General features: G+C 50.4%; 9 protein-coding genes across 9 annotated transcripts; 6 read left to right on the plus strand and 3 right to left on the minus strand.

The window, feature by feature from the left end:
* Window positions 1-325: 325 nt before the first annotated feature.
* K441DRAFT_677511 (60S ribosomal eL27 domain-containing protein) lies at window positions 326-1,025 on the minus strand (the record flags this gene model as incomplete). The annotated part of the gene is made up of 3 exons (XM_067651076.1): window positions 326-730; window positions 808-863; window positions 1,019-1,025. The coding sequence occupies 3 exons, from the start codon at window positions 1,023-1,025 to the stop codon at window positions 326-328; spliced, it is 468 nt and encodes a 155-aa protein (XP_067503789.1).
* A 198-nt stretch (window positions 1,026-1,223) lies between these two features.
* Window positions 1,224-2,723, plus strand: K441DRAFT_677512 (U3 small nucleolar RNA associated protein; the record flags this gene model as incomplete). The annotated part of the gene is made up of 4 exons (XM_067651077.1): window positions 1,224-1,226; window positions 1,277-1,397; window positions 1,433-1,556; window positions 1,616-2,723. The coding sequence occupies 4 exons, from the start codon at window positions 1,224-1,226 to the stop codon at window positions 2,721-2,723; spliced, it is 1,356 nt and encodes a 451-aa protein (XP_067503790.1).
* Window positions 2,724-2,965: 242 nt separating this feature from the next.
* Window positions 2,966-5,139, minus strand: K441DRAFT_116311 (UDP-galactopyranose mutase). Its single transcript, XM_067639988.1, has 5 exons — window positions 4,967-5,139; window positions 4,841-4,910; window positions 4,708-4,788; window positions 4,285-4,635; window positions 2,966-4,228 (listed from the first exon to the last, which is right to left on the minus strand). The coding sequence occupies exons 1-5, from the start codon at window positions 5,047-5,049 to the stop codon at window positions 3,209-3,211; spliced, it is 1,605 nt and encodes a 534-aa protein (XP_067503791.1). The 5' UTR covers window positions 5,050-5,139; the 3' UTR covers window positions 2,966-3,208.
* Window positions 5,140-5,945: 806 nt separating this feature from the next.
* On the plus strand, window positions 5,946-7,457 carry K441DRAFT_561570 (TPT-domain-containing protein; the record flags this gene model as incomplete). The annotated part of the gene is made up of 5 exons (XM_067643538.1): window positions 5,946-6,082; window positions 6,172-6,239; window positions 6,352-6,569; window positions 6,625-7,032; window positions 7,089-7,457. The coding sequence occupies 5 exons, from the start codon at window positions 5,946-5,948 to the stop codon at window positions 7,455-7,457; spliced, it is 1,200 nt and encodes a 399-aa protein (XP_067503792.1).
* Window positions 7,458-8,134: 677 nt separating this feature from the next.
* K441DRAFT_705646 (60S ribosomal protein eL18) lies at window positions 8,135-9,245 on the plus strand (the record flags this gene model as incomplete). Its single annotated transcript, XM_067653612.1, has 4 exons — window positions 8,135-8,138; window positions 8,244-8,348; window positions 8,409-8,791; window positions 8,860-9,245. The coding sequence occupies 4 exons, from the start codon at window positions 8,135-8,137 to the stop codon at window positions 8,935-8,937; spliced, it is 570 nt and encodes a 189-aa protein (XP_067503793.1). The 3' UTR covers window positions 8,938-9,245.
* Window positions 9,246-9,533: 288 nt separating this feature from the next.
* Window positions 9,534-11,231, plus strand: K441DRAFT_561163 (Phosphoribosylaminoimidazole carboxylase; the record flags this gene model as incomplete). The annotated part of the gene is made up of 1 exon (XM_067643526.1): window positions 9,534-11,231. The coding sequence occupies one exon, from the start codon at window positions 9,534-9,536 to the stop codon at window positions 11,229-11,231; it is 1,698 nt and encodes a 565-aa protein (XP_067503794.1).
* Window positions 11,232-14,326: 3,095 nt separating this feature from the next.
* Window positions 14,327-14,578, plus strand: K441DRAFT_561656 (uncharacterized protein; the record flags this gene model as incomplete). The annotated part of the gene is made up of 1 exon (XM_067643541.1): window positions 14,327-14,578. One exon carries the CDS (start codon window positions 14,327-14,329, stop codon window positions 14,576-14,578), a length of 252 nt encoding a protein of 83 aa, XP_067503795.1.
* A 1,143-nt stretch (window positions 14,579-15,721) lies between these two features.
* Window positions 15,722-18,126, minus strand: K441DRAFT_611324 (uncharacterized protein). Its single transcript, XM_067645567.1, has 2 exons — window positions 17,863-18,126; window positions 15,722-17,810 (listed from the first exon to the last, which is right to left on the minus strand). The coding sequence occupies exons 1-2, from the start codon at window positions 18,097-18,099 to the stop codon at window positions 15,828-15,830; spliced, it is 2,220 nt and encodes a 739-aa protein (XP_067503796.1). The 5' UTR covers window positions 18,100-18,126; the 3' UTR covers window positions 15,722-15,827.
* Window positions 18,127-18,180: 54 nt separating this feature from the next.
* Window positions 18,181-19,606, plus strand: K441DRAFT_696505 (coatomer zeta subunit). The gene is made up of 5 exons (XM_067652892.1): window positions 18,181-18,430; window positions 18,508-18,781; window positions 18,839-18,880; window positions 18,930-18,975; window positions 19,024-19,606. The coding sequence occupies exons 1-5, from the start codon at window positions 18,382-18,384 to the stop codon at window positions 19,219-19,221; spliced, it is 609 nt and encodes a 202-aa protein (XP_067503797.1). The 5' UTR covers window positions 18,181-18,381; the 3' UTR covers window positions 19,222-19,606.
* Window positions 19,607-22,867: the final 3,261 nt, after the last annotated feature.

Raw genomic sequence — 22,867 nt, forward strand, 5'->3', positions numbered from 1 at the left:
TCCTATGCATGTTGACGTCCACGGAAGATAATTCTCATGGATGCAGATTGATATTGACCTAGACTGCGCCTAGAACCTGTATGACGGAACGTGTTATCGCACCCTGAAACGTAGTCTGAGATAGCAGAATCTTCCATCCCGCGAGTCATGCTGGAGGATCACGACCACCAATATGCTTTTGCAATGTTTTATTTGAGCGTTATAGTCCAGTTACATGATTCTGCTGGATCTGAGAAAAGCCAATGTGCCTTTGCAATGCCCTACACCCGTCCATGAAAGAAAGAGATACTCAAAAACCTAGAACTAATTAGTCCTTTATTCGCCTTCACAACCAGACCACAAAGTAGCGGTAACTGTGTGTACGGGTGCGTAGAGGGAGAGGGCCCGACTCACGCAAAGGAGTGAAGAACCACCTGTTCTTCCCGCTCTGGTATCTTTCCTCCAACGCCTTCTTCACCGTCTTCTTGGCATCCTCCCGCTGCGAAACCTCCTTGAATGTGTCGTTGGTGAGGACGCCTTTTAGGCCCTCAAGTTCCAGCGTGTACCGCGTGGGCATCAGGTGGTTGTAGTTGATGGTCTTGATGAACGGCTTGACCTTTGATCGCTTCTGCTGACGCGCTTTCGACATGCGGCGGGTCACTGATGATGGATAGCGCTCAATGCCGGCAACCAGGGCGTGAGGGAATGGGTGAGACTTGGAGCCAGTGTCGAGGGGTTGGATGATCACGACCTGGGTATTATAGTCAATATCTCGCTCGTTTAAGACTGTTTACCGTCTCAATCGCTGGTTTGAGGATCTGTAAATACCTTCTTGCCGGCATATCTACCTCGCGTGATGATCGCAACTCTGCCGACCTTGAGGACTGGGAGAAATAATTAGCATCTGTCGTGGTCTATCCTAAATGCACCAGAGGATCCGTTGAGCTACTTCGACACCGAGTAGTCGCACAAATCGGCCAGAAAAACCTCATTCTAATGTCGTCCTTCTGTAACAATAGAAATAGTGGGGGAGACTCACACTTCATCTTGGATGTCTCTCGTTAGTGGAACGGTCGGTCGTGATATATCGATGAGGATGTCGATATTTGCAGAGTCGCAAATTCGTGTGGGCGGTCCGGAAAATCCAAGCGACGACACGGGAGAACCTCGGGGGATATTTTGATCTCACAAAAATTTCATCCTTCCCCGCGAGAGCTGTCGATGGCAAGAATTGAACATCAAAAATGGTATGTTGCGAGATTTTGAAGGGAGAATCACTGCTAACTGAGTTCTGCAGAAGATTAAGGCGCTCAGTAGGCCGACTTCGTCGCACCAGGCTCCCGGGTCCAACGTCGCCCACATGCCTCGAAATCTTGATCCCGCGCTGCATCCTTTCGAAGTGAATCTGCACACCATTTGTAAGCTTAGAAATATGCTAAATATATTTAGAGAGCACGGGAGTATACTAGAGCCCTTCAGGCGACTAAGTTAGAGCGCATGTTTGCCGCTCCATTCATAGCTAGTTTAGGAAATGGGCATGTCGACGGTGTATACAGCTTCGCAAAGGATCCTGAGAGGTGAGGAATGCCACTTCGAGATTCTTATACTATATTTTGGGCTAATTTATATCATACAGCCTTGAAAATTTCGCCAGCGGCAGCGGTGACGGCGTGGTCAAAGTCTGGGATCTCCCCAGTCAAGAAGAGATATGGCACGGTCAAGCACACGAAAACATCGTAAAAGGGATGTGCTGGACACGAGACAAGAGACTCCTCACGTGCGGGAGTGACCGGACAATAAAGCTCTTCGATCCATACAACACACCGGCCGGAAGCGCTCCAACAGCAACCTGGCTCGGACAATCCGCATTTACTGGTATCACGCACCACCGCTCTCTCCCTTCCTTCGCTGCCTCCAGCAGCTCCATATCCATTTACGACGTCTCGCGGTCCTCCACAACTCCTACCCAAACCCTCGGCTGGCCAACGTCGGTCGAAACCATCACTGCCGTCTCCTTCAACCAAACTGAAACCTCCATCCTCGCCTCCACCGCCACCGATCGCGCCGTCATTCTCTACGACCTGCGTACTTCCTCCCCCCTCCACCGCACCGTGCTCACCCTCGCCTCCAACGCCATCTCCTGGAACCCCATGGAAGCCTTCAATTTCGCCGTCGCCAACGAAGACCACAACATCTACATCTTTGACATGCGGCAGATGAAGCGGGCGCTAAACGTGCTGCGCGACCACGTCGCCGCCGTCATGGACATCGAGTTCAGCCCGACAGGCGAGGAGCTCGTCAGCGCATCGTACGACCGCACGATCCGGCTCTGGGACCGCGCGCGCGGCCACTCGCGCGATATCTACCACACGAAGCGCATGCAGCGCGTCTTCGCGGCCGCCTGGGCCCCGGACGCTAACTACGTGCTGTCGGGCTCCGACGACGGCAACGTACGGCTGTGGCGCGCGCGCGCGTCGCAGCGCCAGGGCGTCAAGTCGTTCCGCGAGCGCCAGAAGCTCGAGTACGACGACGCGCTCAAGGCGAGGTATGCGCACATGCCGGAGATCAGGCGGATTGCGCGCCATAGGCATTTGCCGAAGCAGGTTAAGAAGGCAGCGGAGATCAAGGGCGAGGAGATCAAGGCAATTAAGAGGAGGGAGGAGAATGAGCGGAGGCATAGCAAGAAGGGGAAGATGAGGAGGAAGAGCGAGAGGGAGAAGATGGTTTTAGCGACGGAGCAATGAGAATGTTGCGGCCAAGGGTATGTATGTGTATTGCATAGCAAGGGCGTTTATGAGCATTTGGGTTGGAGTTAGAGGAGGCTTTGGAGGAAAAGGGGCGTCGAGGATTACGAAAACGCGAATCATATATAGAATCACTCCAAAGGTGAATTAAACAATCCACAAGCAAAAGACAGTGTAGTCTCTACGAAAGGCAAGGGGGGGTGATCGGGCTGTCTAATCTAATGTGTTCAATGTAGCCTAGCTTTTAGGCTGCAGGCTACAAGGACCTGCCACGAAACGAGAAAGACTCTATCTATGTCTACGCGAATAACCAATAATTAATAGGCTCGACGACCCAGGCATATCGACCCAGACATGCTCATTCATACCCATTCACATCAAAACCCGTCCTCAGACTATTTCGTTAGCCCAAGGTAATTTGTATCCTAAAAGCCATCCCATGCACCTGTCTACAGGCTATAAGCGCCTCTATTCATGTCGTAAGTCTAATCAACAGCTTTCTTGCTCTTTCCAAAAATCTGTGCGCCCTCTACGAGTCTCCGTTCCGTGTTCTGTCTCCCGTTGACGAAGTCGGGATAATTGAGTGTGAGCTCCACGGCGCCATTTACAATGTGGTCGGCGGCTTCGACACCCAGCATGAAGCTATGGTCCTGGTTGCCGACCTCGTATCTCCAGCTGCCGAAGCGGCCACGGGAGTAGATGTCCTTAGCCTGCAGCTTAGGGAGAAGCTGCTTAAGAACACCCTCTCGCTCGAGCGAGGGCGTGGGGTATCCGTGATCGAAACGGCGGTGGTACGTCGAGACAATCTCGTCAGTCGGCCTGAGCATCTCCGTGTTGACAAGGCCCTGAATGCAGTCACGGAGCATGTTCTTTTGGTCCACAGGCTTCATGGAGCTCTCGGAGACTTCCAACATGATGGACCAGTATGGGCCCTCTTTTGGTGCGGTGCTGGAGGGCTTGGCACCTGATGCAAGTTGCATTGTGGGCAGCTTGGTAGAGGATTGTGGCTGGTTGTAGGGAGAGTAGTTTGAGAAGATTGTGGCGCGGTAGAAGGGGCAGTCGTTTTCAGGGAAGTAGAGCCAGCACTTGTCCCCGATGCGTTCAGGGCGCTCGCCGCGGACGCCAACACCGATGACGTGGGTGGAGGAATAGAACAGGCCTTTGCTGAGGTCAATGAGTTCCTTGTCACCCATATGCTCAACCAAGCTATCCACAGCCATCGTAGTGATCAACTTCTCGTATTTCACAACAGTGCCATCTTTGAGAGTGGCCTTCTTGCTATCTGCATCCACCTTGGTCACAGCACCGTGCTCACCAAAGCGAGTTTTGGATTTGGGGAGGGTTTTGGCTACAGCGATCCAGATACCACCGGTACCATCCCGGGCAGGGAAGCGGAAGGTTGCGTTTGGACCCCAGTTGCCAGCCGTTTTCTGGAGGATGACGTTCTTGGTGACGCTCTTGAGATCGGGAGCTGCCACACGCTCACCCAGCCATTGGCATTGCATCTATCGAAGTTGTGTTAGTTAGCTGATGCGACTATCCTTGAATACGAGGCTCATACCTGTGTCGTGGGGACAGCCCACACTTTGTAGTTATAAGGTCTCATGAAGAGGTCTGCAATGCCGACACCCATCATCCGCACGATCCACTCGTCAAATGTTTTTGGCTTAGTACCAGCGACACGGGCCTCCAGCGCTGCGTCAATCATACCATCCATGCACTTCACCTGGTCGTCTTTTGGCAACATCGAGATGTTGTTCTGGAAAGGGTATGGGACCCAGAGACCTTTGCAGCGGACGTAGGAGATACGCTGGTGAGTATACCAGTCCGATTCGTTAGGAAGAGCCTCATCGATGCAGTCGTCGAAATATTTGTAGTGGGAGAAGATGACATGGCCGCCAACGTCGTAGAGCTGGACTGATAATCAGCAACCCCGCACCTAGAAAAAATTCCATTCGTGTCAATTGAGATGAGGCGAACTCACAAAGCCTTCGGGAGTGACATCTGTAGAAGCAAGACCGCCAGGTGTCTCGCTCGAGTCCACGATCAACCATGATGGTCCATTCTGGAGTATAATTTAGCGGGGCATGTGATAACTTAAGATTAGAGGACCGTACGATCTGGTTCAACCTCTTCGCAGCTCCGAGACCTGTCGGGCCAGCTCCAATGACGAGCACGTCGACGCTGCTGTGAGCTTTTCAGCAGTGTTCTGCAGTGGGCGTAGGCGGCGTCGTGGGGCATACATCTCTTCCTTAGCCATCCTTCCCTGTAAGAGTTCTTGAAAACTAGGAACTCTTTTCAAAGTCTGTCGAGCGAGGTTTAACATGAACGAACGCCTTGCGTGGTATGAATTGAGTGAGTGTGGAGGTGGGGGATAGTATTGTATGGTCGTCTGGGGCGACGGAATGAATTATTTGATATGGTTCGGGGGTGGCCCAAGCACTCTTTTTGCCGAGGGTGACCCCTTTAGTTCTCATTAAAGGGACCACAAAAAGGGGGGTCTGGTATGACGGGATTGTTTCAACGCTACCGCTGCGGTGTCATTTTGGTAATCGAACTGCGTGGCCGTTTGATTGGCGTTTATGTCAAGCCCTGTGCGAGGAGCAGCTCTGCGCCTCGCAACAACCCTTCGGAGAAAAATCTCAGGTGTCTTTTTGCCCCTAGAGGCTGGCTGCAATAGGTACCTCGCCGCCTCCGTATCTGAAACCCCGTAAGCATTAGAGATCGTGTTAAGGGCAGCTAAGGTGCTATTTAAAGCTAGTAGCCGCTTCAAACAGAAATACTCAGCTCTTGATACTTTCGCTGTTGTGAAGAAAACTCAGAGCTCGAGCTTGCACCACCAGCAGTTGATCTACCATCACCAACCCGGGGCATCGTAAATAAGCACAGCCGATCCCTCGCCCGTTGCCCAGAGACTCATCCCTTCGTTCACCCATCTCCACACCTTGCATCTCCCAATCTTAGTGGCCCCTCAGCACTAGCCGCGAAACGGTCCCTTACGAAGATCTCAACTCCTAATTCCCGCTTTCATTTCTTCTCTCTCCAAGAGCACTTTGTTACGCTTCAGCCTCCTGCGCCGCTGTGCTTTGTGCTGGTGTGTCTTAAACTCCTGCAACGCTTGCGCGCGCCCTTCGTTCAGAACAGATCCCCTTTTGACTTTCGCGACGTCAAGCCTTCCCGCCTCCTCTCATCCCTCATTCCGCCAACACAACCGCAGTCGATATGTCGAACGAAGAGAAGGTCCGGTCGTCAATAGACGGTGCGCGGGATACCGCTGCTCCAGTACTGCCAACTGTCAATCCCGCCGCCGAGAAGTCGCAGCCTGAGAGCGCCTCATTCCACCCAGCTGTCTACATCGCGTAAGTTGAAGAAACCGCGGAAAAGGTCGTCAGAGATCTCGCTGTGGTCTGCATTACTCAGCAGAAGTCGATTCTGATGATTTGTGCAGTACTTGGATTACACTCAGCTCAAGCGTCATCGTCTTTAACAAGTGGATATTAGATACCGCAAAATTTCGTAAGTTGCAGAGCCATTCCTTGTACAATTTCACATGCTAATTGGATACTTGTTAGATTTCCGTAAGTCTTCTACTTTTATGGTCACAGTACTCGATTCTAAATATCCACAGCAATTTTTCTTACAACATGGCATCTTCTCTTTGCCACGATAATGACCCAGATCCTGGCCCGATTCACGACGATCCTAGATTCGAGAAAGAAGGTTCCCATGACTGGACGTGTATACTTGAGGGCAATCGTACCCATCGGCATCTTTTTCAGTTTGAGTTTGATCTGCGGTAACCAGACATACCTGTATCTGAGCGTGGCCTTCATTCAGATGCTTAAGGTAGAACCTAGGAACCAAAAATTGATACAATGCGAGACTGACGGTTAGAAACTAGGCTACCACCCCCGTCGCTGTCCTTATTGCAACCTGGAGTCTTGGAGTTGCGCCACCAAACATGAAGACTCTCGGCAACGTCTCCTTCATCGTCATTGGTGTCATTATCGCCTCTTTTGGTGAAATTAAGTTCGTCTTGACTGGATTCCTGTACCAATGTGGTGGTATCGTCTTTGAGGCTGTCCGATTGGTTATGGTCCAGAGACTTCTCAGCTCCGCCGAATTCAAGATGGACCCCCTCGTTTCCCTCTACTACTACGCTCCGGCTTGCGCTCTTATGAACGGCGTTGTCTGCCTGCTTGGCGAGGTTCCCTACATGACCATGGCAGATATCTACCGAGTTGGTGGTTTCACCCTTTTGGCAAACGCAAGTGTTGCGTTCTTGCTCAATGTGTCTGTGGTGTTTTTGGTGAGTTTTCCTACCTAGGCTGTGCTTGGACGCTGTTTCTAATGCAGTCCCTACAGATTGGCAAGACGTCATCTCTCGTCCTTACTCTGTCTGGTGTGCTCAAGGACATCCTTCTCGTCTTCGCTTCCATGTTCCTCTTCGGTGACCCAGTGACTCTTCTCCAAGCTTTTGGCTACAGCATTGCTCTTGGAGGACTCATTTATTACAAGCTTGGTGCAGACAAGCTCAAGGAATATATCGCTCAGGGTGGCATGATGTGGGCCGATTTTGGCTCCCGTCGTCCCGTTGTGCGAAAGCTGGTCATCTTCGGCACTGTTCTTGTGACTCTTTTCTTGATTCTTGCTGGCCTTGCTCCCAAATTTGCGCCCGAATCGGACCAATTCCTCAAGTCTGCCGTTGGGATACTTGGTGAGAAGGGAGCCTAGTGAGAGAGATTTGGGGAGGCACAGAGCATTGGAGCCATGACATCGTAGGCTTTTTGTGATAGGCAGTCTTTGGTACATTCCGCAGCTTTTTGTCCAACTGGGACCAGCTTGCCGTCCGTCCGGCAAATCTCCTGGATTATTTTTTAAGGGGCACATTTTCCACAACGTTTCATGTGCAATAGTTACATTCTTAGGGACGGAGTTTCATTTGTTAAGTCATGTTGCAAGCATGAAAGGGTAACTTTGCTGGCTCAGGGAGCCTCTTTTACGTGGGTTTGAGCCTGCGTGATTTCCATTGAAGCTACATAGCGTGCATTCCTTGGCAGTTGTATTCTAAATTTCCCAAAAACGCGGAGAAGCAATGATAAAGCAAGGGATGACACAGGTAATGCCTCCAATTGGTATATCTTTTCGTTGCAGTTAATAGAGGATTTGGATTGTATCAATAGCTACTATAATTATATAATTAAAAAAAGACTGAAATAAGCCATCGCAATGATCTTCTGTCCTAGAATAAATGCCGATTTGCATTGAAGTGGAGCATTTCCGAATTTCGACGCATCAGCGCCAAGCCTCGTTAAGCGAGCGATTCCACGACACCATCGCAAAATCCCACAAAATTACAAGCGGATCACGACAACTAACCCACAGCAGGCACCGCACACAACATCGTCAAGATGGGTACGTCAATTACATTGCCATCGAGGCCTTGAGATCTCTCATCCTCTATTAGCATTAAGTTGACCACAGGGAGAAGACTGGTTCACTGACGATTTGTGTATACAGGTATCGATTTGAACTCCCATCATGTGCGGAACACGCACCGCAAGGCTCCAAAGAGCGAGAACCCTTATGTCAAGCTCCTTGTGAAGCTGTACCGTTTCCTCTCCCGTACGTTTCGTCAATAGAGTCGAGAAAACGGCATTCATCCAATTTCTAACACGCACACAGGCCGTACCGATTCGGCATTCAACAAGACGGTTCTGCGACGCCTCTTCATGTCCAAGATCAACCGCCCACCACTGTCAATCTCGCGCATCGTCGCCATCGCCGCAAAGAAGCACTCGGCGGAGGCACATAAGGGCAAGACGGTCGTCGTCGTGGGAACCGTGACGGACGATAACCGCATGTTGGAGGTGCCCAAGCTCTCGGTCGCTGCTCTGCGCTTCACTTCCACCGCAAGGGCTAGGATCGAGAAGGCTGGTGGAGAGTGCTTGACTCTGGACGAGCTGGCATTGAGGCACCCAACTGGTGCTAACACTCTTCTGCTCCGAGGACCGAAGAACGCACGAGAGGCCGTCAAGCACTTTGGCATGGGGCCTCACAAGCACAAGGTGCGTAACACTGGATTCGAATTCCGGCCCTCAATTGAGAAATTTTCTTTTGCTGAGTATTTCTACAGAAGCCATACGTCGAGAGCAAGGGACGGAAGTTCGAGAGGGCTCGTGGTCGCAGACGGTCGAGGGGTTTTAAAGTGTAAGGGAGGTAGTCGAAAGTCTCTTTATCCGGCTCGTCGAGATGTGGGTGGCGGTTGGGCTCTGATCACACAAGGCGTGCTTGTCGGTGCAGGTTCTCATATGGGTTCAAAAAATGAAAACATGTCTGCCAAACCGTGCTTGCGCAGCGAAGAATGCCATGATAATGAGGGCCTCCTGTCGTCAGTGCAAAACTTCTTTGTGACATTGCTGGGTGAGAACTGATGAAAGTGATTGCCGTTTTAAGGTAGGTCTAAGTAGCTATGGAAAGTTACCCATTTCATCGCACTGTTGAAAATGAAATTACCCTGCCAATAATTACAAACTAACACTGAGCTCATTGGGGTGAGTTTTGTTTGAATAAAAATTTCACCATTTGCGACTCTCCGTCGTGACTTCACAGGGACGAGAAAGACGTCAGTTCTGAAAATGCTCGCACTTAAAAATTCTTGTTCCCCACATCATCACAACCACGACAATGTATCCAAACCAACCCCCGCGAAAACCAGCCCGGTAACAAGTTCCAAGGCTAATTCTAGAGCATAAAACACCACAATTACTTCACTTGGGAAAAAAAATTAAAAAAAAAGAGGTATCACACATGGACGGGAGAAAAGTGGGCGTCCTCGGCGGCGGGCAGCTCGGCCGCATGCTCATCGAAGCAGCGAACCGCCTCAACATCCAAGTCAACATCCTCGACGCGCCCGGCGCGCCCGCAAAGCAGATCTCCGCACACGACGGGCACGTCGCGGGCTCGTTCAAAGACGCAGACGCAATCCGGCAGCTCGCGAAGACCTGCGATGTCGTCACGGTCGAGATCGAGCACGTGGACACGGACGTCCTGGCCGAGATCGAGCAGACCGTCGCGGTCGAGCCGAGGGCCAGCACGCTGCGGATCATCAAGGACAAGTTCGCGCAGAAGCAGCACCTGCGCGCGCACGGCGTCGCGACGGCGGACAGCGTTGATCTGGAGGGGCGGGACGAGGCGGCGTTTGTGGACGTCGGCAGGCGGTTCGGCTACCCGTTCATGCTGAAGAGCAAGACGGAGGCGTACGACGGGCGCGGCAACTTCGCCGTGCGGCACGAGGCAGACATCGCAGCCGCCGTCGCGGCGCTGGGGTCGGCGCGCCCGCTGTACGCCGAGCGCTGGGCCGACTTCGCGCTCGAGCTGGCCGTCATGGTCGTCAAGACTGCGGACGCCGTGCTGGCGTTCCCAGCCGTCGAGACGGTCCACGAGGACAGCATCTGCAAGCTGGTGTACGCGCCGCCGCGGCGCGTGCCGCAGGCCGTCGCGGAGCGGGCGCGGGTGCTGGCCCGCCAGGCCGTCGCAGCCTTCGAGGGCAAGGGCGTGTTTGGCGTCGAGATGTTCCTGCTGCGCGACGGGACGCTGCTGGTGAATGAGATCGCGCCGCGCCCGCACAACTCCGGCCACTACACCATCGAGGCGTGCAGCATCTCACAATACGATGCGCATCTCAGGGCTATTCTGGATCTGCCGATCCCCGAGGCGGGGTTGAGGCTGAGGGAGCCGGCTATTATGCTCAATATCCTGGGCGGGAGGACGAAGGATTCACACATCATGATTGCGAGGAAGGCGCTTGAGTCTGGGGCTTCTATTCATTTGTACGGCAAGGGGGAGGCGAGGCCGGGAAGGAAGATGGGGCATCTGGTTGTTACGGCTCCTACGATGAGCGAGGCGGAACAGGTGATGGAACCGCTTATTGACGCAGCCAACGATCAGTCTGGCAAGCCACCGGGACCGAAATCAACGGCTGGAGAACAGCCGCAGGTGGCTGTTGTTATGGGTTCGGATTCAGATATGCCGGTGCTCAAGGCTTGCTTCGAGGTTCTCGACAGGTTCAGGATCCCTTACCAGGCTCGCATCACCTCTGCGCACCGCACGCCGGACTGGATGCGTGAATTCGCAAAAGACGCGAAGGAGAATGGCTTCAAGGTCATCATCGCAGCTGCTGGCGGAGCTGCACACCTCCCCGGTATGGCTGCTTCGTGGACGGTGCTGCCGGTCATCGGCATGCCAGTCAAGGCCAGCGTGCTCGATGGCGTCGATAGCTTGTACAGCATGTCACAAATGCCAAGGGGAGAGCCGGTGGCTACTGTTGGCATCAACAATTCGACCAACGCGGCGTTGCTGGCGGCAAGAATCCTCGGCGTTTCAGATGCAAGGATAGCAACGCTGCTGCGGGAATATGCTGAAAAGAATGAAACGGAGGTACGCGCGAAGGATGCAAATTTGCTGCGGATAGGGCCGATGGCGTATCTGAAGGAAATGGGGAAGTAGAGTCTTTTTTTAAGCGTAGTAGCATGTCACTGCGGGCGGTGTGAGGGAATTTTAGGCACGAGATTGGCGGGATATGATACAACGCAATCGTATTACTTTTTCCGGAGTGCACATGGAGCTGGTGGATGAAGCAGAGAGAAGAGAGATGAGCAAAACATGGGTGGTGGGGAAAAGGAAGTGGGAGATGCGATAGAAGATAGAGGCTCAAAGTAGTTGAGGTGGCACCTGTCAGGCTGTCGCTTTTTTTTTTTCCTGAGATCGTTTTTTCTGGCGCACGATCTCCCGGCTTGCTGCATTACTGCTGCATGATATCGATGCAGGTACATGTGAGCAGCCGAAAAGGTAAAATAGAGTGTCCTTCCTCTTTTCTTTGACAGGCCTCCGGATGACGCTGCGGTGAGAGCATGGACAGCTCCAGAGTAATTATTGTCGCAAAGGAATGTCATCAAGGTCATCAAGGCCATCACTTTTATAGAATTGCAATCTCACTTGCTGTTCCTTTGGCCACCTTATGGAGTAACATTACGCACGTAATCTCTTACTGGTACACGAACTTTTCAGCCCGTCATCAATTGTTTCGACTTTCTATCCGGCACAGAAGCCAAAGCTCCCCAAGCCCCAGGGCCCTTGGTCCAGCGCATCGTAGCCGGATCGGGCCTCGGCGCGTTTTACCCCAGTTTCACGATCTATTCATCGAAGTTTCTCACGCTTCCACGCTTTTCCCTCAGATTGCCCCGGTTCCGTGCCCGGGATGCTCCCTTCCGCCCGCAGTCCAAGGGAAACGCACCTAATTCCGTGATGATGAAGTAATGCTGCCTGCATGCCCGTTCCAGCGAATCCTATTAGCTGTAGATGATTGTTTGACTGCCAGCCTGTCCTCTCCCCCGAGCTACTGTCGGTCCTGGCGCTTTGCATGCGTGGTGCAGCTGGGGTGCAGCACTTCAAGCCAGCTCTACTTTAACTCGTATACAGTCAACTTTACGACGCGGCCGATCGGGGATGCAACGCAGCGCCGCTCTTCCCCGGTCGGCCCTCCAGAATAGCGATGGCCAGGAATACGCTAGGAAATGCCAGAAAAGGCTGCGTTAGCCGCCAGCAGCAACACTCCTCGGGGGCGGTCAACAACGAAACGTGGTCTCCCAGGAATTGCTGATTTGCAAAGCTAGCCCAAGGGGGGTCAAAGCGACGCTGAGTCGGATTTTTGCTCCCTGTGCGACTTTTAGGCTCAAGGGCTGGCCGGAGCATTGGAGAAGCCTTAGCCGCGCAATATTAAGGACGCGGCCATAGTAGCCAGAAGGAGCGTCAGTTACGGGTCGCCAGGCGACCTTCCAGAAAAGTCCGTGGCAAGCGATGAGTGATGCGACACTAGGGGAATGGCGGCCGTGCCCGGGGGCACTTTTGCGGGAGGGTTTGCGGTAGGCGTGGCGGGCGTGGCTGTTCCAGGATCGCCCATCTCTGGACGCGGAACTGCCCGTTTGAGAGATTCAGGGCTGGCCGCCGCAAGGGAGTCCTTCGCTCCCCGGCGGCCCATACCCGCGCCGCTGGGCCCTCACCAAAGCCGATTGAGACGTCGGGGAAGCGTGCCTCGCGTGGGGAAGTGCATAAGGCGGTCAGTGTCCTCCACTCAACGTCGTGAAGCCCCCGTCTGGGGATGCCGGCAGCAGTGCCCGCAACTTGTTTGTTACACGCTGTATCGGGCGGTGGGAGGGGGCCTGTCTAGAAGCTGCCTCGCTGCCAACAATAGTACCAGCACCAGTACCAGCACCAGTACCAACAATAGGGATCAAAGGGCGCAATGGGCACAGGCAATGGCACAGCAGCATGAGCGAGCGCATCGCCGGTTGGACCGTCCGCCGCGACGGTCAGCACCACGGTCATCACTACGGCCATGTTTGCTTTCCCGCTCCTCATTCCTCGGATGTCCACCCCCCAGCTTTCCTGTTATCTGAACCTGCGGTGATGGAAGGTGATGCGAGATGCAGCGTGGGAGGCCGATGTCGTCGCTCCGTGCCGCAAAACATGAGCAGGCTTGATTAACCAACAAAACCAACAAATGTTTGGTGTCCCATCTGCTGCATTCACTGCACATCCCGCTGCACTTGCTTACCGGACCGACAGGCCCCATCCCTCCCACCACCCCCTTTCCCCCAGGCGCCTCTTTGAGCCCATGGACAGGACAGGCAAGGTGGGCTGCGGGCGTGGGGTGCACACTGCACACGCACAGTATTATTCTATGCTGATTAGCCTCAAACTTCCGGGAAGCAATACCTTGTGCGCTACACATGCAAAGGGAACTGGCCGTGTTCTTCCCAGTTTGCCAGTCTCCGGTCCTGACTCGTCCACACAACATCCTTTTTTCTCTTTCATTTTTCCTTATGCGAGTCAGCCCCCAGCAACGCCCATCCAAGCCTGTGTGTCACTGCTGCTCCCCTCCCAATATAAAGCGCTGCCATCATCCGGGGATTTCTGCTCTGCCACCTGCAACCCCTTGCCCTTAAATTGCTCTTATAATCTGTGCCACTTCAAACTCGCCAACAACGCACAGCCTTCTATTTTTGTCTGTTAGAGAAAAGTAATAAATACTGAGTACCGAGTACCTGCAACAAATACCAGCACACTTAACGCCCCCTGTGCAATACTTACCTCGCATATTTCTGCCTCGCATATCGCATTTGCAATCGTAAGCCTCACTCATACCAGACTTATTTGCAATTGCCAACGCATGCGTTTGTCGTACATTATATATCTGACTCACCACCCTCATTCAGCCGCTTTCCCGAGCCTTACCTAGCCAAGTCGATATTGCCAGCAAATCCCCGGCCTTCAGCAAATCATACCTAGGACCATCTCATCTGCCACACCCATACAAATTCCTTTACGAGAAACTTCTCCAGACTGCCGAGTAGCTTCTTCTCCACAAAACTCGGAGTTAATAAGCCGTCTTACAAACCCTCTCTACTATCGCCGAAGAAAGTGCAGAGATAAATACAAGAGCTTCCCCACCACCACAACAACAAAAATCCAGCACAAACTTCTGCTACTACAATCCACCACCACTACACAACATATATCAAACACTTACAACACCAATCACAATGCGTTCCTCAACCACAAACCCTCGTCAACGCCTCTCCCTCTACACCAACAGCACGCTAGGCCACGACGTGTCTGCTGCCTTCAAAGCCTCCGCTCCCTCCTCAATCTCAAGCCGCTCCACAACCATCGAGGAGACACCCGCACCACCACCCTCACCCGTCGACTTCGGCTTCGCCACCACACCCGCCGAGCAGCGAAGCGACGCATGGCATGTACGGACCGCCAGCAAAGAAGGCGTCGTCGCCTTATAAGCTCGCTCTCTCCATCTTCTCGTACACTGCATGCCGCCGCGCGGGAGGGGGGGGTTTTTTTTTCTTGCTTCGGGAGGGAAACGGTGTTAGCGGCCTGCCCCGTCCCAAGGGCAGGCAAAGCGGAGTTATCCTTTCAAGGGGGGGTGGGTGGAGGTGTTCAATTCAGCGCGTTGACCGCCGCCATTGTCGTTTCTACGGAACTGTACTTTTGAGCGACGCGGGACAAGTCTGAATATGGTGTTTTTTTTTGTTTGTTACTGTCTTTCGGCTTGCGGTCTGCTTGCTTTGGCCACAAATCTGGGAATCGGGGGCGGGGCAAACCTGGTTGGGATTAGACAGTGGGCGTTTTTCATTTTTTTTCGGTTTTTTTTTGACCGCTTGTTTGCGTCATCGCTCGTGCTTCGCAGCGCTCATGATGGGCTTGGGGGATCTCACTACTCCACCTTTTTCCTTATCCGTTTTGCATCGGCTCGATCGTTTCTTTTGTCACGGCTTCTTCCTTTTACTGTGCTCTGAGATTGCTCGCGCGCTCGAGAGAGGAACCCCCAAATATTTTGTGGTGGCTTTGGTTCAGCTGGCCATATTGGCAAACTTCATTCGACCGAAACTCCCCCCTAGCTTAGTATATGGTATTAATCTCACACCGCTGGTCGGTCGGAAATCTATGGATGCAGCTTTCGTAAAGAAAAAGCACACCACGTTCAAGACAAACATTCTTTCGCCTTCACATGCAAAAATTACGTGAAATTATTTTAAGTATTGTTTTGGGAATTTGTATTTGTGGGGATTTGTTTTTTTGGTGGTGGCGTAGGCTTGAGCCGAGGTCTGCGGGCGTTTGATGTGCCCCAGGGTGCAACATGTGGACTACGCATGGAAGGCCACGGGTGGCTTGGAAATTATGCTTTGCATAGCGCCCGGGGGAGGGGTAGGGGACCGATTTCACAATGACTCTAGCTGGTCGGCGTTGCCTTCCCTTCTCCACTGATGCGAGATGATACGACCGTGAGCGTCGGATGCGAGATGAACGGGATATACTGGAAAGCGCGCACGCGAGATGAACGCGCGCGAGAGATGGGACTTTAATTATACTTCGTAGCGACACGAGAGCTATTAATATGGTGACGCAAGATGTACGGTTCGTTCACGCGAGATATAGCATATAAAACCGTCATGGTATACACTAATATACGAGGCGTTCTATTTTAAGAGCATGATGAGTGTTACAATATAATTATAGCCGACCGGGTACCTATACAGGCGCGGCTCTAATGCCACGGAGGATGAGGATGCGTTCCCGTAATTCGGATCTGTACGGAATCGCGGAATTCGGAAGCTGGCCGTGTGCCGCGGTACTGCCAGTAGCAATACTCTCAGCGGTAAGTTGGCTATCGGAAGCAGGATATGCTTTGCGGAGTGTAAGGAGTAATTTCTCTTTTGGCAACGGTTCGCCAGCGGCGATGGCCGCGTCGACGAGCTTCTGTTTCTCCTCTTCATGTAATTCTGCTTCATTCATGAGCTCATGAATTGAGACCCAGTTTTCGAAGCGGAGTTCGTCAAGAGGGAGCCCAGTAGGACCGACAGTTTTTGGAGTAGTTGCTCTCTCTGGCGGCGGTTGGTTTGGGTCAGTCGTAAGTTCTTCGTATACTGCCCGCAGATCATCAATGGAGCCAAGGGCTGGACGGGATGGTTCGAGAAACATAGGAACTGGCGACTGTGAAAAGTCTAGCAGACGGTCGGATTTGAATAATTCGACGAGTTGGACGATCTGATTTAGTATCATTTCCATGTGGAATGACAATGCAGCAGTGTCGATATCGCTACTCGGTTGATTGTATGTCGGGAGCGACTCCATCTTGTTTAAATCCTTTTTGATCCTATGCATGGTTTCCTCAGTAATCGCATGACCAAGTTCCTCTGTCTGCTGGTCTAAATAAGTAAGATGGTGCGTTCTTTTTGCAGCCTTTGCCAAAACTCTCCAATCCGGTGAACTTGGTTGCCGGCCTTCTGCTTCAGCGAATGCAACAAGCGACTTCCAGCTAGATTCAACCAACTGGGGATCTCCGATCTGGCTAGCAGCCGTAAGAACAGCTCTATGAATAACATGGTCAGGCGTAAACCCCAAGGTTACCATATCTTTCATAGTTGATGCGATCATGTCCGGAAGCATAGCTTTTCCAGCCAAGCCGATTAAGCTTCCAAATGTCGAGAGACTCGGACTTAAACCAGATTTTACAAACATTGCAACTACCTTTTTCGCAGTAGAGACTACAAGATCCCTATTATCCGAATGGTCGGGTCCGTAGGGAGTGCCGGGACTCAAGTTGGGAAGTAAGGCTTGGAATCCTTTGATGAGACTACTCAAATGATAACCCTCTATCATTCCTCCTGCTCCGAGATAGGCATGGATAGCAGTGATCATGCCGTGCAACAATGCCAGTTTATCCTCTGACGAACATGAGCGTTGACCCTTCACTAATCGGTTCAGTAATCCTGTAAGTCGGTCCGGTTTAAGAACAGTGCCTGCACGACAGGCTACAAGAAACACTGTGTAGCTCTCTATAACGGGCCTCTCAAGCGCAAAGAGCTCGAAGAACCGGACTGGGGCTTGAGTGGGATAAAGCCGAAGCGCTACATCAAGTGCGAGATACGCATTCCTCCAATCACCATGCAACAGTCGTGCTGTCAAAATTCCCTGCAGCAATGTCATAGGAAGGCCAGGAATAGAGGTTGGCTGGGTTTTATCCACCACAATTGCCTCGGGAGATAAGTGATACTCCGCAAAATAACCAGGGAACCGCTTGAGCGCTTGACTGTAAATCTTCTCGAGTTCTTTTAAGCTCGTAGTGCCTTGGTATGCTAACATCTCAATCGCAGAGCCATACACGGCCTGGTCGACATACTCATCGCTCTGGCTAGCAAGCCACGTCCAAAAAGCGTATGCCTTGTCATATTGCCGAGAGACTTTAAAGAAGGATATAAGATGGACGTGGGCAGCACGTTCCGGCGGAATCGCTTTACTTCGTATGTCGTGGACTAAAGTCTCTGCGTACGGTAGAATTTTCGGTACAACTTGTGCTTGGGTTGGATGCCTTCGAAAGGTGTTATGGATGAGCAATGCAATTGCTAGCGTATCTCTGGAATCTAGAAATGACTTCTCAACCAATTCAGGGTATATTTTCATGGCTTTATCGAGATTTCCTTCATTAACGAGGTCGCGAAAGTTATCTACAGGCTGTTCGAAGAGTAAGCACGGTGAATTTGTCCTGCCGCAGTGTCTGACCCACTTCTTGAGGTCTCTGAGGGAATGTAAATCGTTTGTCGGCATTTGCCTTCTCTCGTTTGACACGATACAGAAATTTTGAAGGTCTTCGGCTCACCGCTGCGTGCGATGTATATGTGTTCGATATAACCAGCGGCCAAAGACATCGTTCTGTTGCACGGAGAGCTCTCTGCGCTGAAAGTGGCACGAGGAACGGAGCTGTTGGGCAGATAAGAGAGGTCAAAGACAATTTTGGTGGCATGTTTAAGTTGGCGAAGTGTTGAAAGCTCCAAAAGAGCTGTTCACACCTTTCCTCTTGCACCTCTCAAGTCCTTATGTTAATGCGGCTCTAATTTTCGAGCCAAGCTTTCGGGACGTCGGCGAAAGATAACTCCTATTTGTGTATTCGAAAAGGCCAGCATCAATTAATACCCCCACTGCAGTAACCAGCAAGGAACCCATATCAATTCCCACGGAAAGAAACCCCCCAAACTTTAATGCGCGTGCTCCTCCACTAGGTCTCTGAAACTGGAAACCTTTCACCATGGCGCCCAACCTTTCTCTCTTCTCAGTTAATGCTATTCTCATTCTTTGTATGTTTAACAATTCCTCTATACTGGAACAATTTACTTCTAGTCCTGAGAGCTCTTGGCTTACCTTTCCCTTATAGCTACGGATGACTCCTCGAGAGTGCTCGCCAAATACTACGCCGCGCCGCATCCGCCAACAGGTACTCCGGCTAACTCAACCAACTACCCCGGCGCAAACCCATACCCGACCCTGAAAGACCAGAAAGCTTTCGAGAAAGGGCTGTTGGAAAAGACGGCGAAGCAAAATTCAGACATTATCCTTTTTGACAATAAAATCTGCGTGTTCAAGATGGAAAGCGACGTGATGCTATATGTTGTCGGCGGAGCGGAGGAAAATGAAGTCCTTTTATATAGGTAAGGCGTCAGATCCTCCAAAGATCGGCCCCAATGGGGTTACTGACGGATTTTTAGTGTCGTTCTCGCACTGCGAGATTCACTCAACATTCTCCTCAAGTAAGACGAGAGTATCTTACTGCCACATCCAACCACTAAAATCTTCTAGGAGTTCAGTTGATAAGAGAACAATCGTGGAGAACTATGACTTAGTTGTAGGTATATTTTCCACATTTACATATATCCTCCTAATTATATAACAGTCACTTGCCATTGACGAACTCGTTGATGATGGCATCATCTTGGAAACAGATCCAGTTATTGTCGCATCTAGGGTCAGCCGTCCACCAGCACAGGATATGACAACTATGAAAAGCATTGATCTTTCTGAGCAAGGTCTAATGAACGCGTGGGAATTTGGAAAACGCCAGCTGGCAGAAAGGTTACGGCAAGGACTATGAGTAGAGTTTATGAGTGGTGATTCTGGCGTCGGCGTTTTAGGAAACTGTGGGCCAGGCCAAAATTACTGAGCGATAATGATGAATAGAGCCTTGAGGCCCTTTAGTTTTCGCAGATCTCCGGGTCGGAACAGGATGCTATAGCCCTTTAGCGACATGAAGCGGCTCTTCCTTCACGAGGGAACACATTTCTCGGCTAAGAGCTACCAGGCAGGAATCAAGCGTAAAGCAAATAAGAACGTCAGGAAAACGGGAGGTGGCGCACGAAATTTGGTTTCGCTAAAAGTGATTTTGGGGCCCGGGGCCAGCTTTCCGCCATATTAGCTAACCCCCTAGAGCTATACGCCAGCTTTCTGCCATATTAGCTAACCCCCCAGAGCTATACGCTAGCTTTTAGCCATATTAGCTGACCCCCTAGAGCTATACGCTAGCTTATAGCTATAAAATAAATATTGTTACTATTATTATATTTATTGCTATTAGGGTATTAAAATCCTAAAGGCCTCTTAGTAGGCTTTAAGCAGGCTCTAAGCAGGCTCTGGTAGGACTTTGATTTTCCTAATTATCTAAATTATCCTAAGTACCATCGGGTCCCCGCTATATTCCCGATAGCCTCTACACGTGTCTTTGCATACCCCTTATACACCTAAATACCACCTTATTTTTTTACCCTTTCTTACATCCTCCCTACCTAGGGAGGCACTAGAACGATAGCTAGCAGACTGTGACCAGAACCAGACGACCGTCGCCAGAACCAGACGACCGTCGCCAGAACCAGACGACAACGACCAGCCAGCGAACACCACGAACAATTCAATCGATCGATCGATCGAATCGAACCAGAGCCTCGATACAGCCTGTTACCGAATCAAATCGGATCAAGGCCTCCTAGGGAGGCACCCTAGATGACCACTGTTTGAACCAACTCCTCCCCTAAATTGAATTAGACACTGACACAGGCAGGCCCTAGGCCTAGTTAGGAAATCGGTACACGACCGGCAGATTATCGGGAACACCGCAATCGACTATTTGGAGCCTCTACGTGAGGTTCCCCCCTGCTCCTCAATCAATCGCTCGAAGCCTGAGCGGTAGTCTCCCTAAAAAGACGTAGAGCTCCTATAACAGACACAGGCAGGCAGGCAGGTAGGTAGGTAGGTACGCAGGTACGCAGGTACGTAGGTACGCAGGCAGGTATGTAGGTACGCAGGCAGGTACGCAGGCAGGTACGCAGGTAGGTACGCAGGTAGGTACGCAGGTAGGTACGCAGGCAGGTACGCAGGCAGGTACGCAGGCAGGTACGCAGGCAGGTACGCAGGCAGGTACGCAGGCAGGTACGCAGGCAGGTACGCAGGCAGGTACGCAGGCAGGTACGCAGGCAGGTACGCAGGCAGGTACGCAGGCAGGTACGCAGGCAGGTACGCAGGCAGGTACGCAGGCAGGTACGCAGGCAGGTACGCAGGTAGGTACGTAGGCAGGTAGACAGGTACGCAGATACGCAGGCAGGTAGACAGGTAGGTAAATAGGCATTGGACCTAGTTAGGAAATCAGTATACGGGTAGCGGATTATCTAGACTAGCTAATTAACGATTTAGAGCCTCTGCGAAAGGCTCCCCCCTTTAACTGCTATTAATTTAATTTTAAAAATTTTAATTTTATAAATATTATGGCTATAAGAAATATTATAAATATTGCAGTTATAGGAAATATTATAAATATTATAACTATTAGATACAAAGTGGCTAAAGTAGCTAAAGTGGCTAAAGTGGCCCTGGGCTAGCGTAAAGAAGTGTACATGAGCAGATCAGCGGATCCAGCTAAAATGACCCCGGGCCAGCCCCGGGCTAGCTCCTAGCTAGCCCCTACTACTCTCCCGTTTTCCTGACGAAGACTCCGTTCTAGTTAAATAAGACCGCTCTTATCCGCCTAGTTAGGTAGTATAAGCAGTGTGTCCAACAGTCATCTTAGCTGCGAGCTTGAGCAAAATAGGTGACTGACTGCGACAATTGGATCGCTCGCTGTCCGCTGACTGTTAACGTAGCTGACCAGGAAGCGCAGACTTGCGGAGGATAGGCCAGATAGGCCTCTCGGATAATAGACCTATCAGCTGATAGTATCCAGAGACTATCCGGATAGTCTCCGGATAGTCTTGGCAAAATTCCCTTAATATACTTACACTTATAATACAACCCCTAATATTAAATAAATAAATTTTCTATTAATATAGATTTATAGAGCTTATAAAGCGCTTTAAAATGGTACCACTTTTATTTAAATATCCTAAGGATAAGTAATGTTATATAGATATAAAGCTTATAAGAGCTCTGCGGAATAAGCCGCGTACGGAGCTCTATACGAAGCTCTATACAAAGCTCTATATAAAGCTCTACATAAAGCTCTGCACGAAGCTCTGCACGAAGCTCTACACAAAGCTCTACACGAAGCTCCGCATAAAGCTTTTATATAGAGCCTCCGTAATAGAGCCGTCATACGCAGAACCGTCATACGCAGAGCCGTACAGAGCCTCCGTATACGGAGCTTTGTGCAGAGCTTCGTATAGAGCCTCCGTACGTAGAGATTTATATAGATCCTTATATAAAGCCTACGTAAGGCTTTTATACGCATAAAATAAAATAAAAATAGTAAAAGAGAGAGGAGACCTAGCAGTTTAAATTTAGTGACTTTTATCTATTCCTTATTATCCTCTAATTCCACAATCCAATCCTTACCCTCTAGTGCTCCTCCTGCTGCCGCCGCTATAGGTTAAGAATTTTTATCGTACGCCGAACATCGAGCCCCATAATCCCGCCACTTATAATTTCTATAGCACCTACTATAGAACCCTAGGAGACTCTAACACTTAGTAAAGGGGTAAGAGCCTACTAGACAACGCGGAGTTGCTATATAGGCCTTACAGAACTAGCATTAATTAGCTCTCTACCTTATATAAGTAATATAGGTTACTTATAGTTATATTTAGAGATCTACGGCTCTAAATTAGAATTGCATTTATATATAAAGGCCTCCCTATCCACACCTACTTCTTTAATACACCCCCTACCTAAGCCTCTACATTAATCGCCGGCAAAGCTTCTACCCTTTTCTGCTTATCCTAAGGCTAGTTAGTTATATAGGTATATCGTATAAAGAGGAGAGTATACTTATAGTATGGTATTGCTGCCGGAGAATCTCTTATATAGTAGGATAAGAAGTATACCAAATAATTATATTTCCCAATTCCTAATAAAGGACAATATTAGTAGTATTTAAACTTATAATCTATTAAATTTAAAGCTAGTATATATTTACATCCGCCACCTACGCGCCTTTAATGGTTACCTTTTACCTAAAATTATTTTTTATATATTTTATGCCCTTTGGTATTATATAATGTATCTCTTATATACCTTCCCTTATACGACTATAAGAGAATACTTAGAATCTTATAAGCTGCCCAGTCCTTTATATATTCTAATACCTTAAGTATTTATAGAGTAGTTCTTATACAATCCTATAGAACACAACGTTAAGAACCTAAAAATACTCTCTTTAGCTTATCACTTATTCTAAGTATTAAAAGAACTTTAATTGTAAGCTATAAGAGTTATAGAAATCTTATATACTAAAGAGGCTGATTTTACTATTAAATAGC

Source organism: Cenococcum geophilum (genome assembly GCF_001692895.1).
Source record: "Cenococcum geophilum 1.58 unplaced genomic scaffold K441scaffold_22, whole genome shotgun sequence".
Lineage (NCBI taxonomy): Eukaryota > Fungi > Ascomycota > Dothideomycetes > Gloniales > Gloniaceae > Cenococcum > Cenococcum geophilum.

Excerpts from the sequence above, each read along its gene's own strand:
- K441DRAFT_696505 (XM_067652892.1), top strand. The coding sequence starts at position 18,382 with ATGGCGCCCAACCTTTCTCTCTTCTCAGTTAATGCTATTCTCATTCTT. Across the intron at positions 18,782-18,838 it reads AATGAAGTCCTTTTATATAG|TGTCGTTCTCGCACTGCGAG; the intron begins GTAAGGCGTCAG and ends ACGGATTTTTAG. Across the intron at positions 18,881-18,929 it reads TCACTCAACATTCTCCTCAA|GAGTTCAGTTGATAAGAGAA; the intron begins GTAAGACGAGAG and ends AAAATCTTCTAG.
- K441DRAFT_116311 (XM_067639988.1), bottom strand. The coding sequence starts at position 5,049 with ATGTTAAACCTCGCTCGACAGACTTTGAAAAGAGTTCCTAGTTTTCAA. Across the intron at positions 4,911-4,966 it reads AGGATGGCTAAGGAAGAGAT|CAGCGTCGACGTGCTCGTCA; the intron begins GTATGCCCCACG and ends AAAAGCTCACAG. Across the intron at positions 4,229-4,284 it reads GGGCTGTCCCCACGACACAG|ATGCAATGCCAATGGCTGGG; the intron begins GTATGAGCCTCG and ends CAACTTCGATAG.
- K441DRAFT_611324 (XM_067645567.1), bottom strand. The coding sequence starts at position 18,099 with ATGCCACCAAAATTGTCTTTGACCTCTCTTATCTGCCCAACAGCTCCG. Across the intron at positions 17,811-17,862 it reads TCCCTCAGAGACCTCAAGAA|CCTGTAGATAACTTTCGCGA; the intron begins GTGGGTCAGACA and ends CTCTTCGAACAG.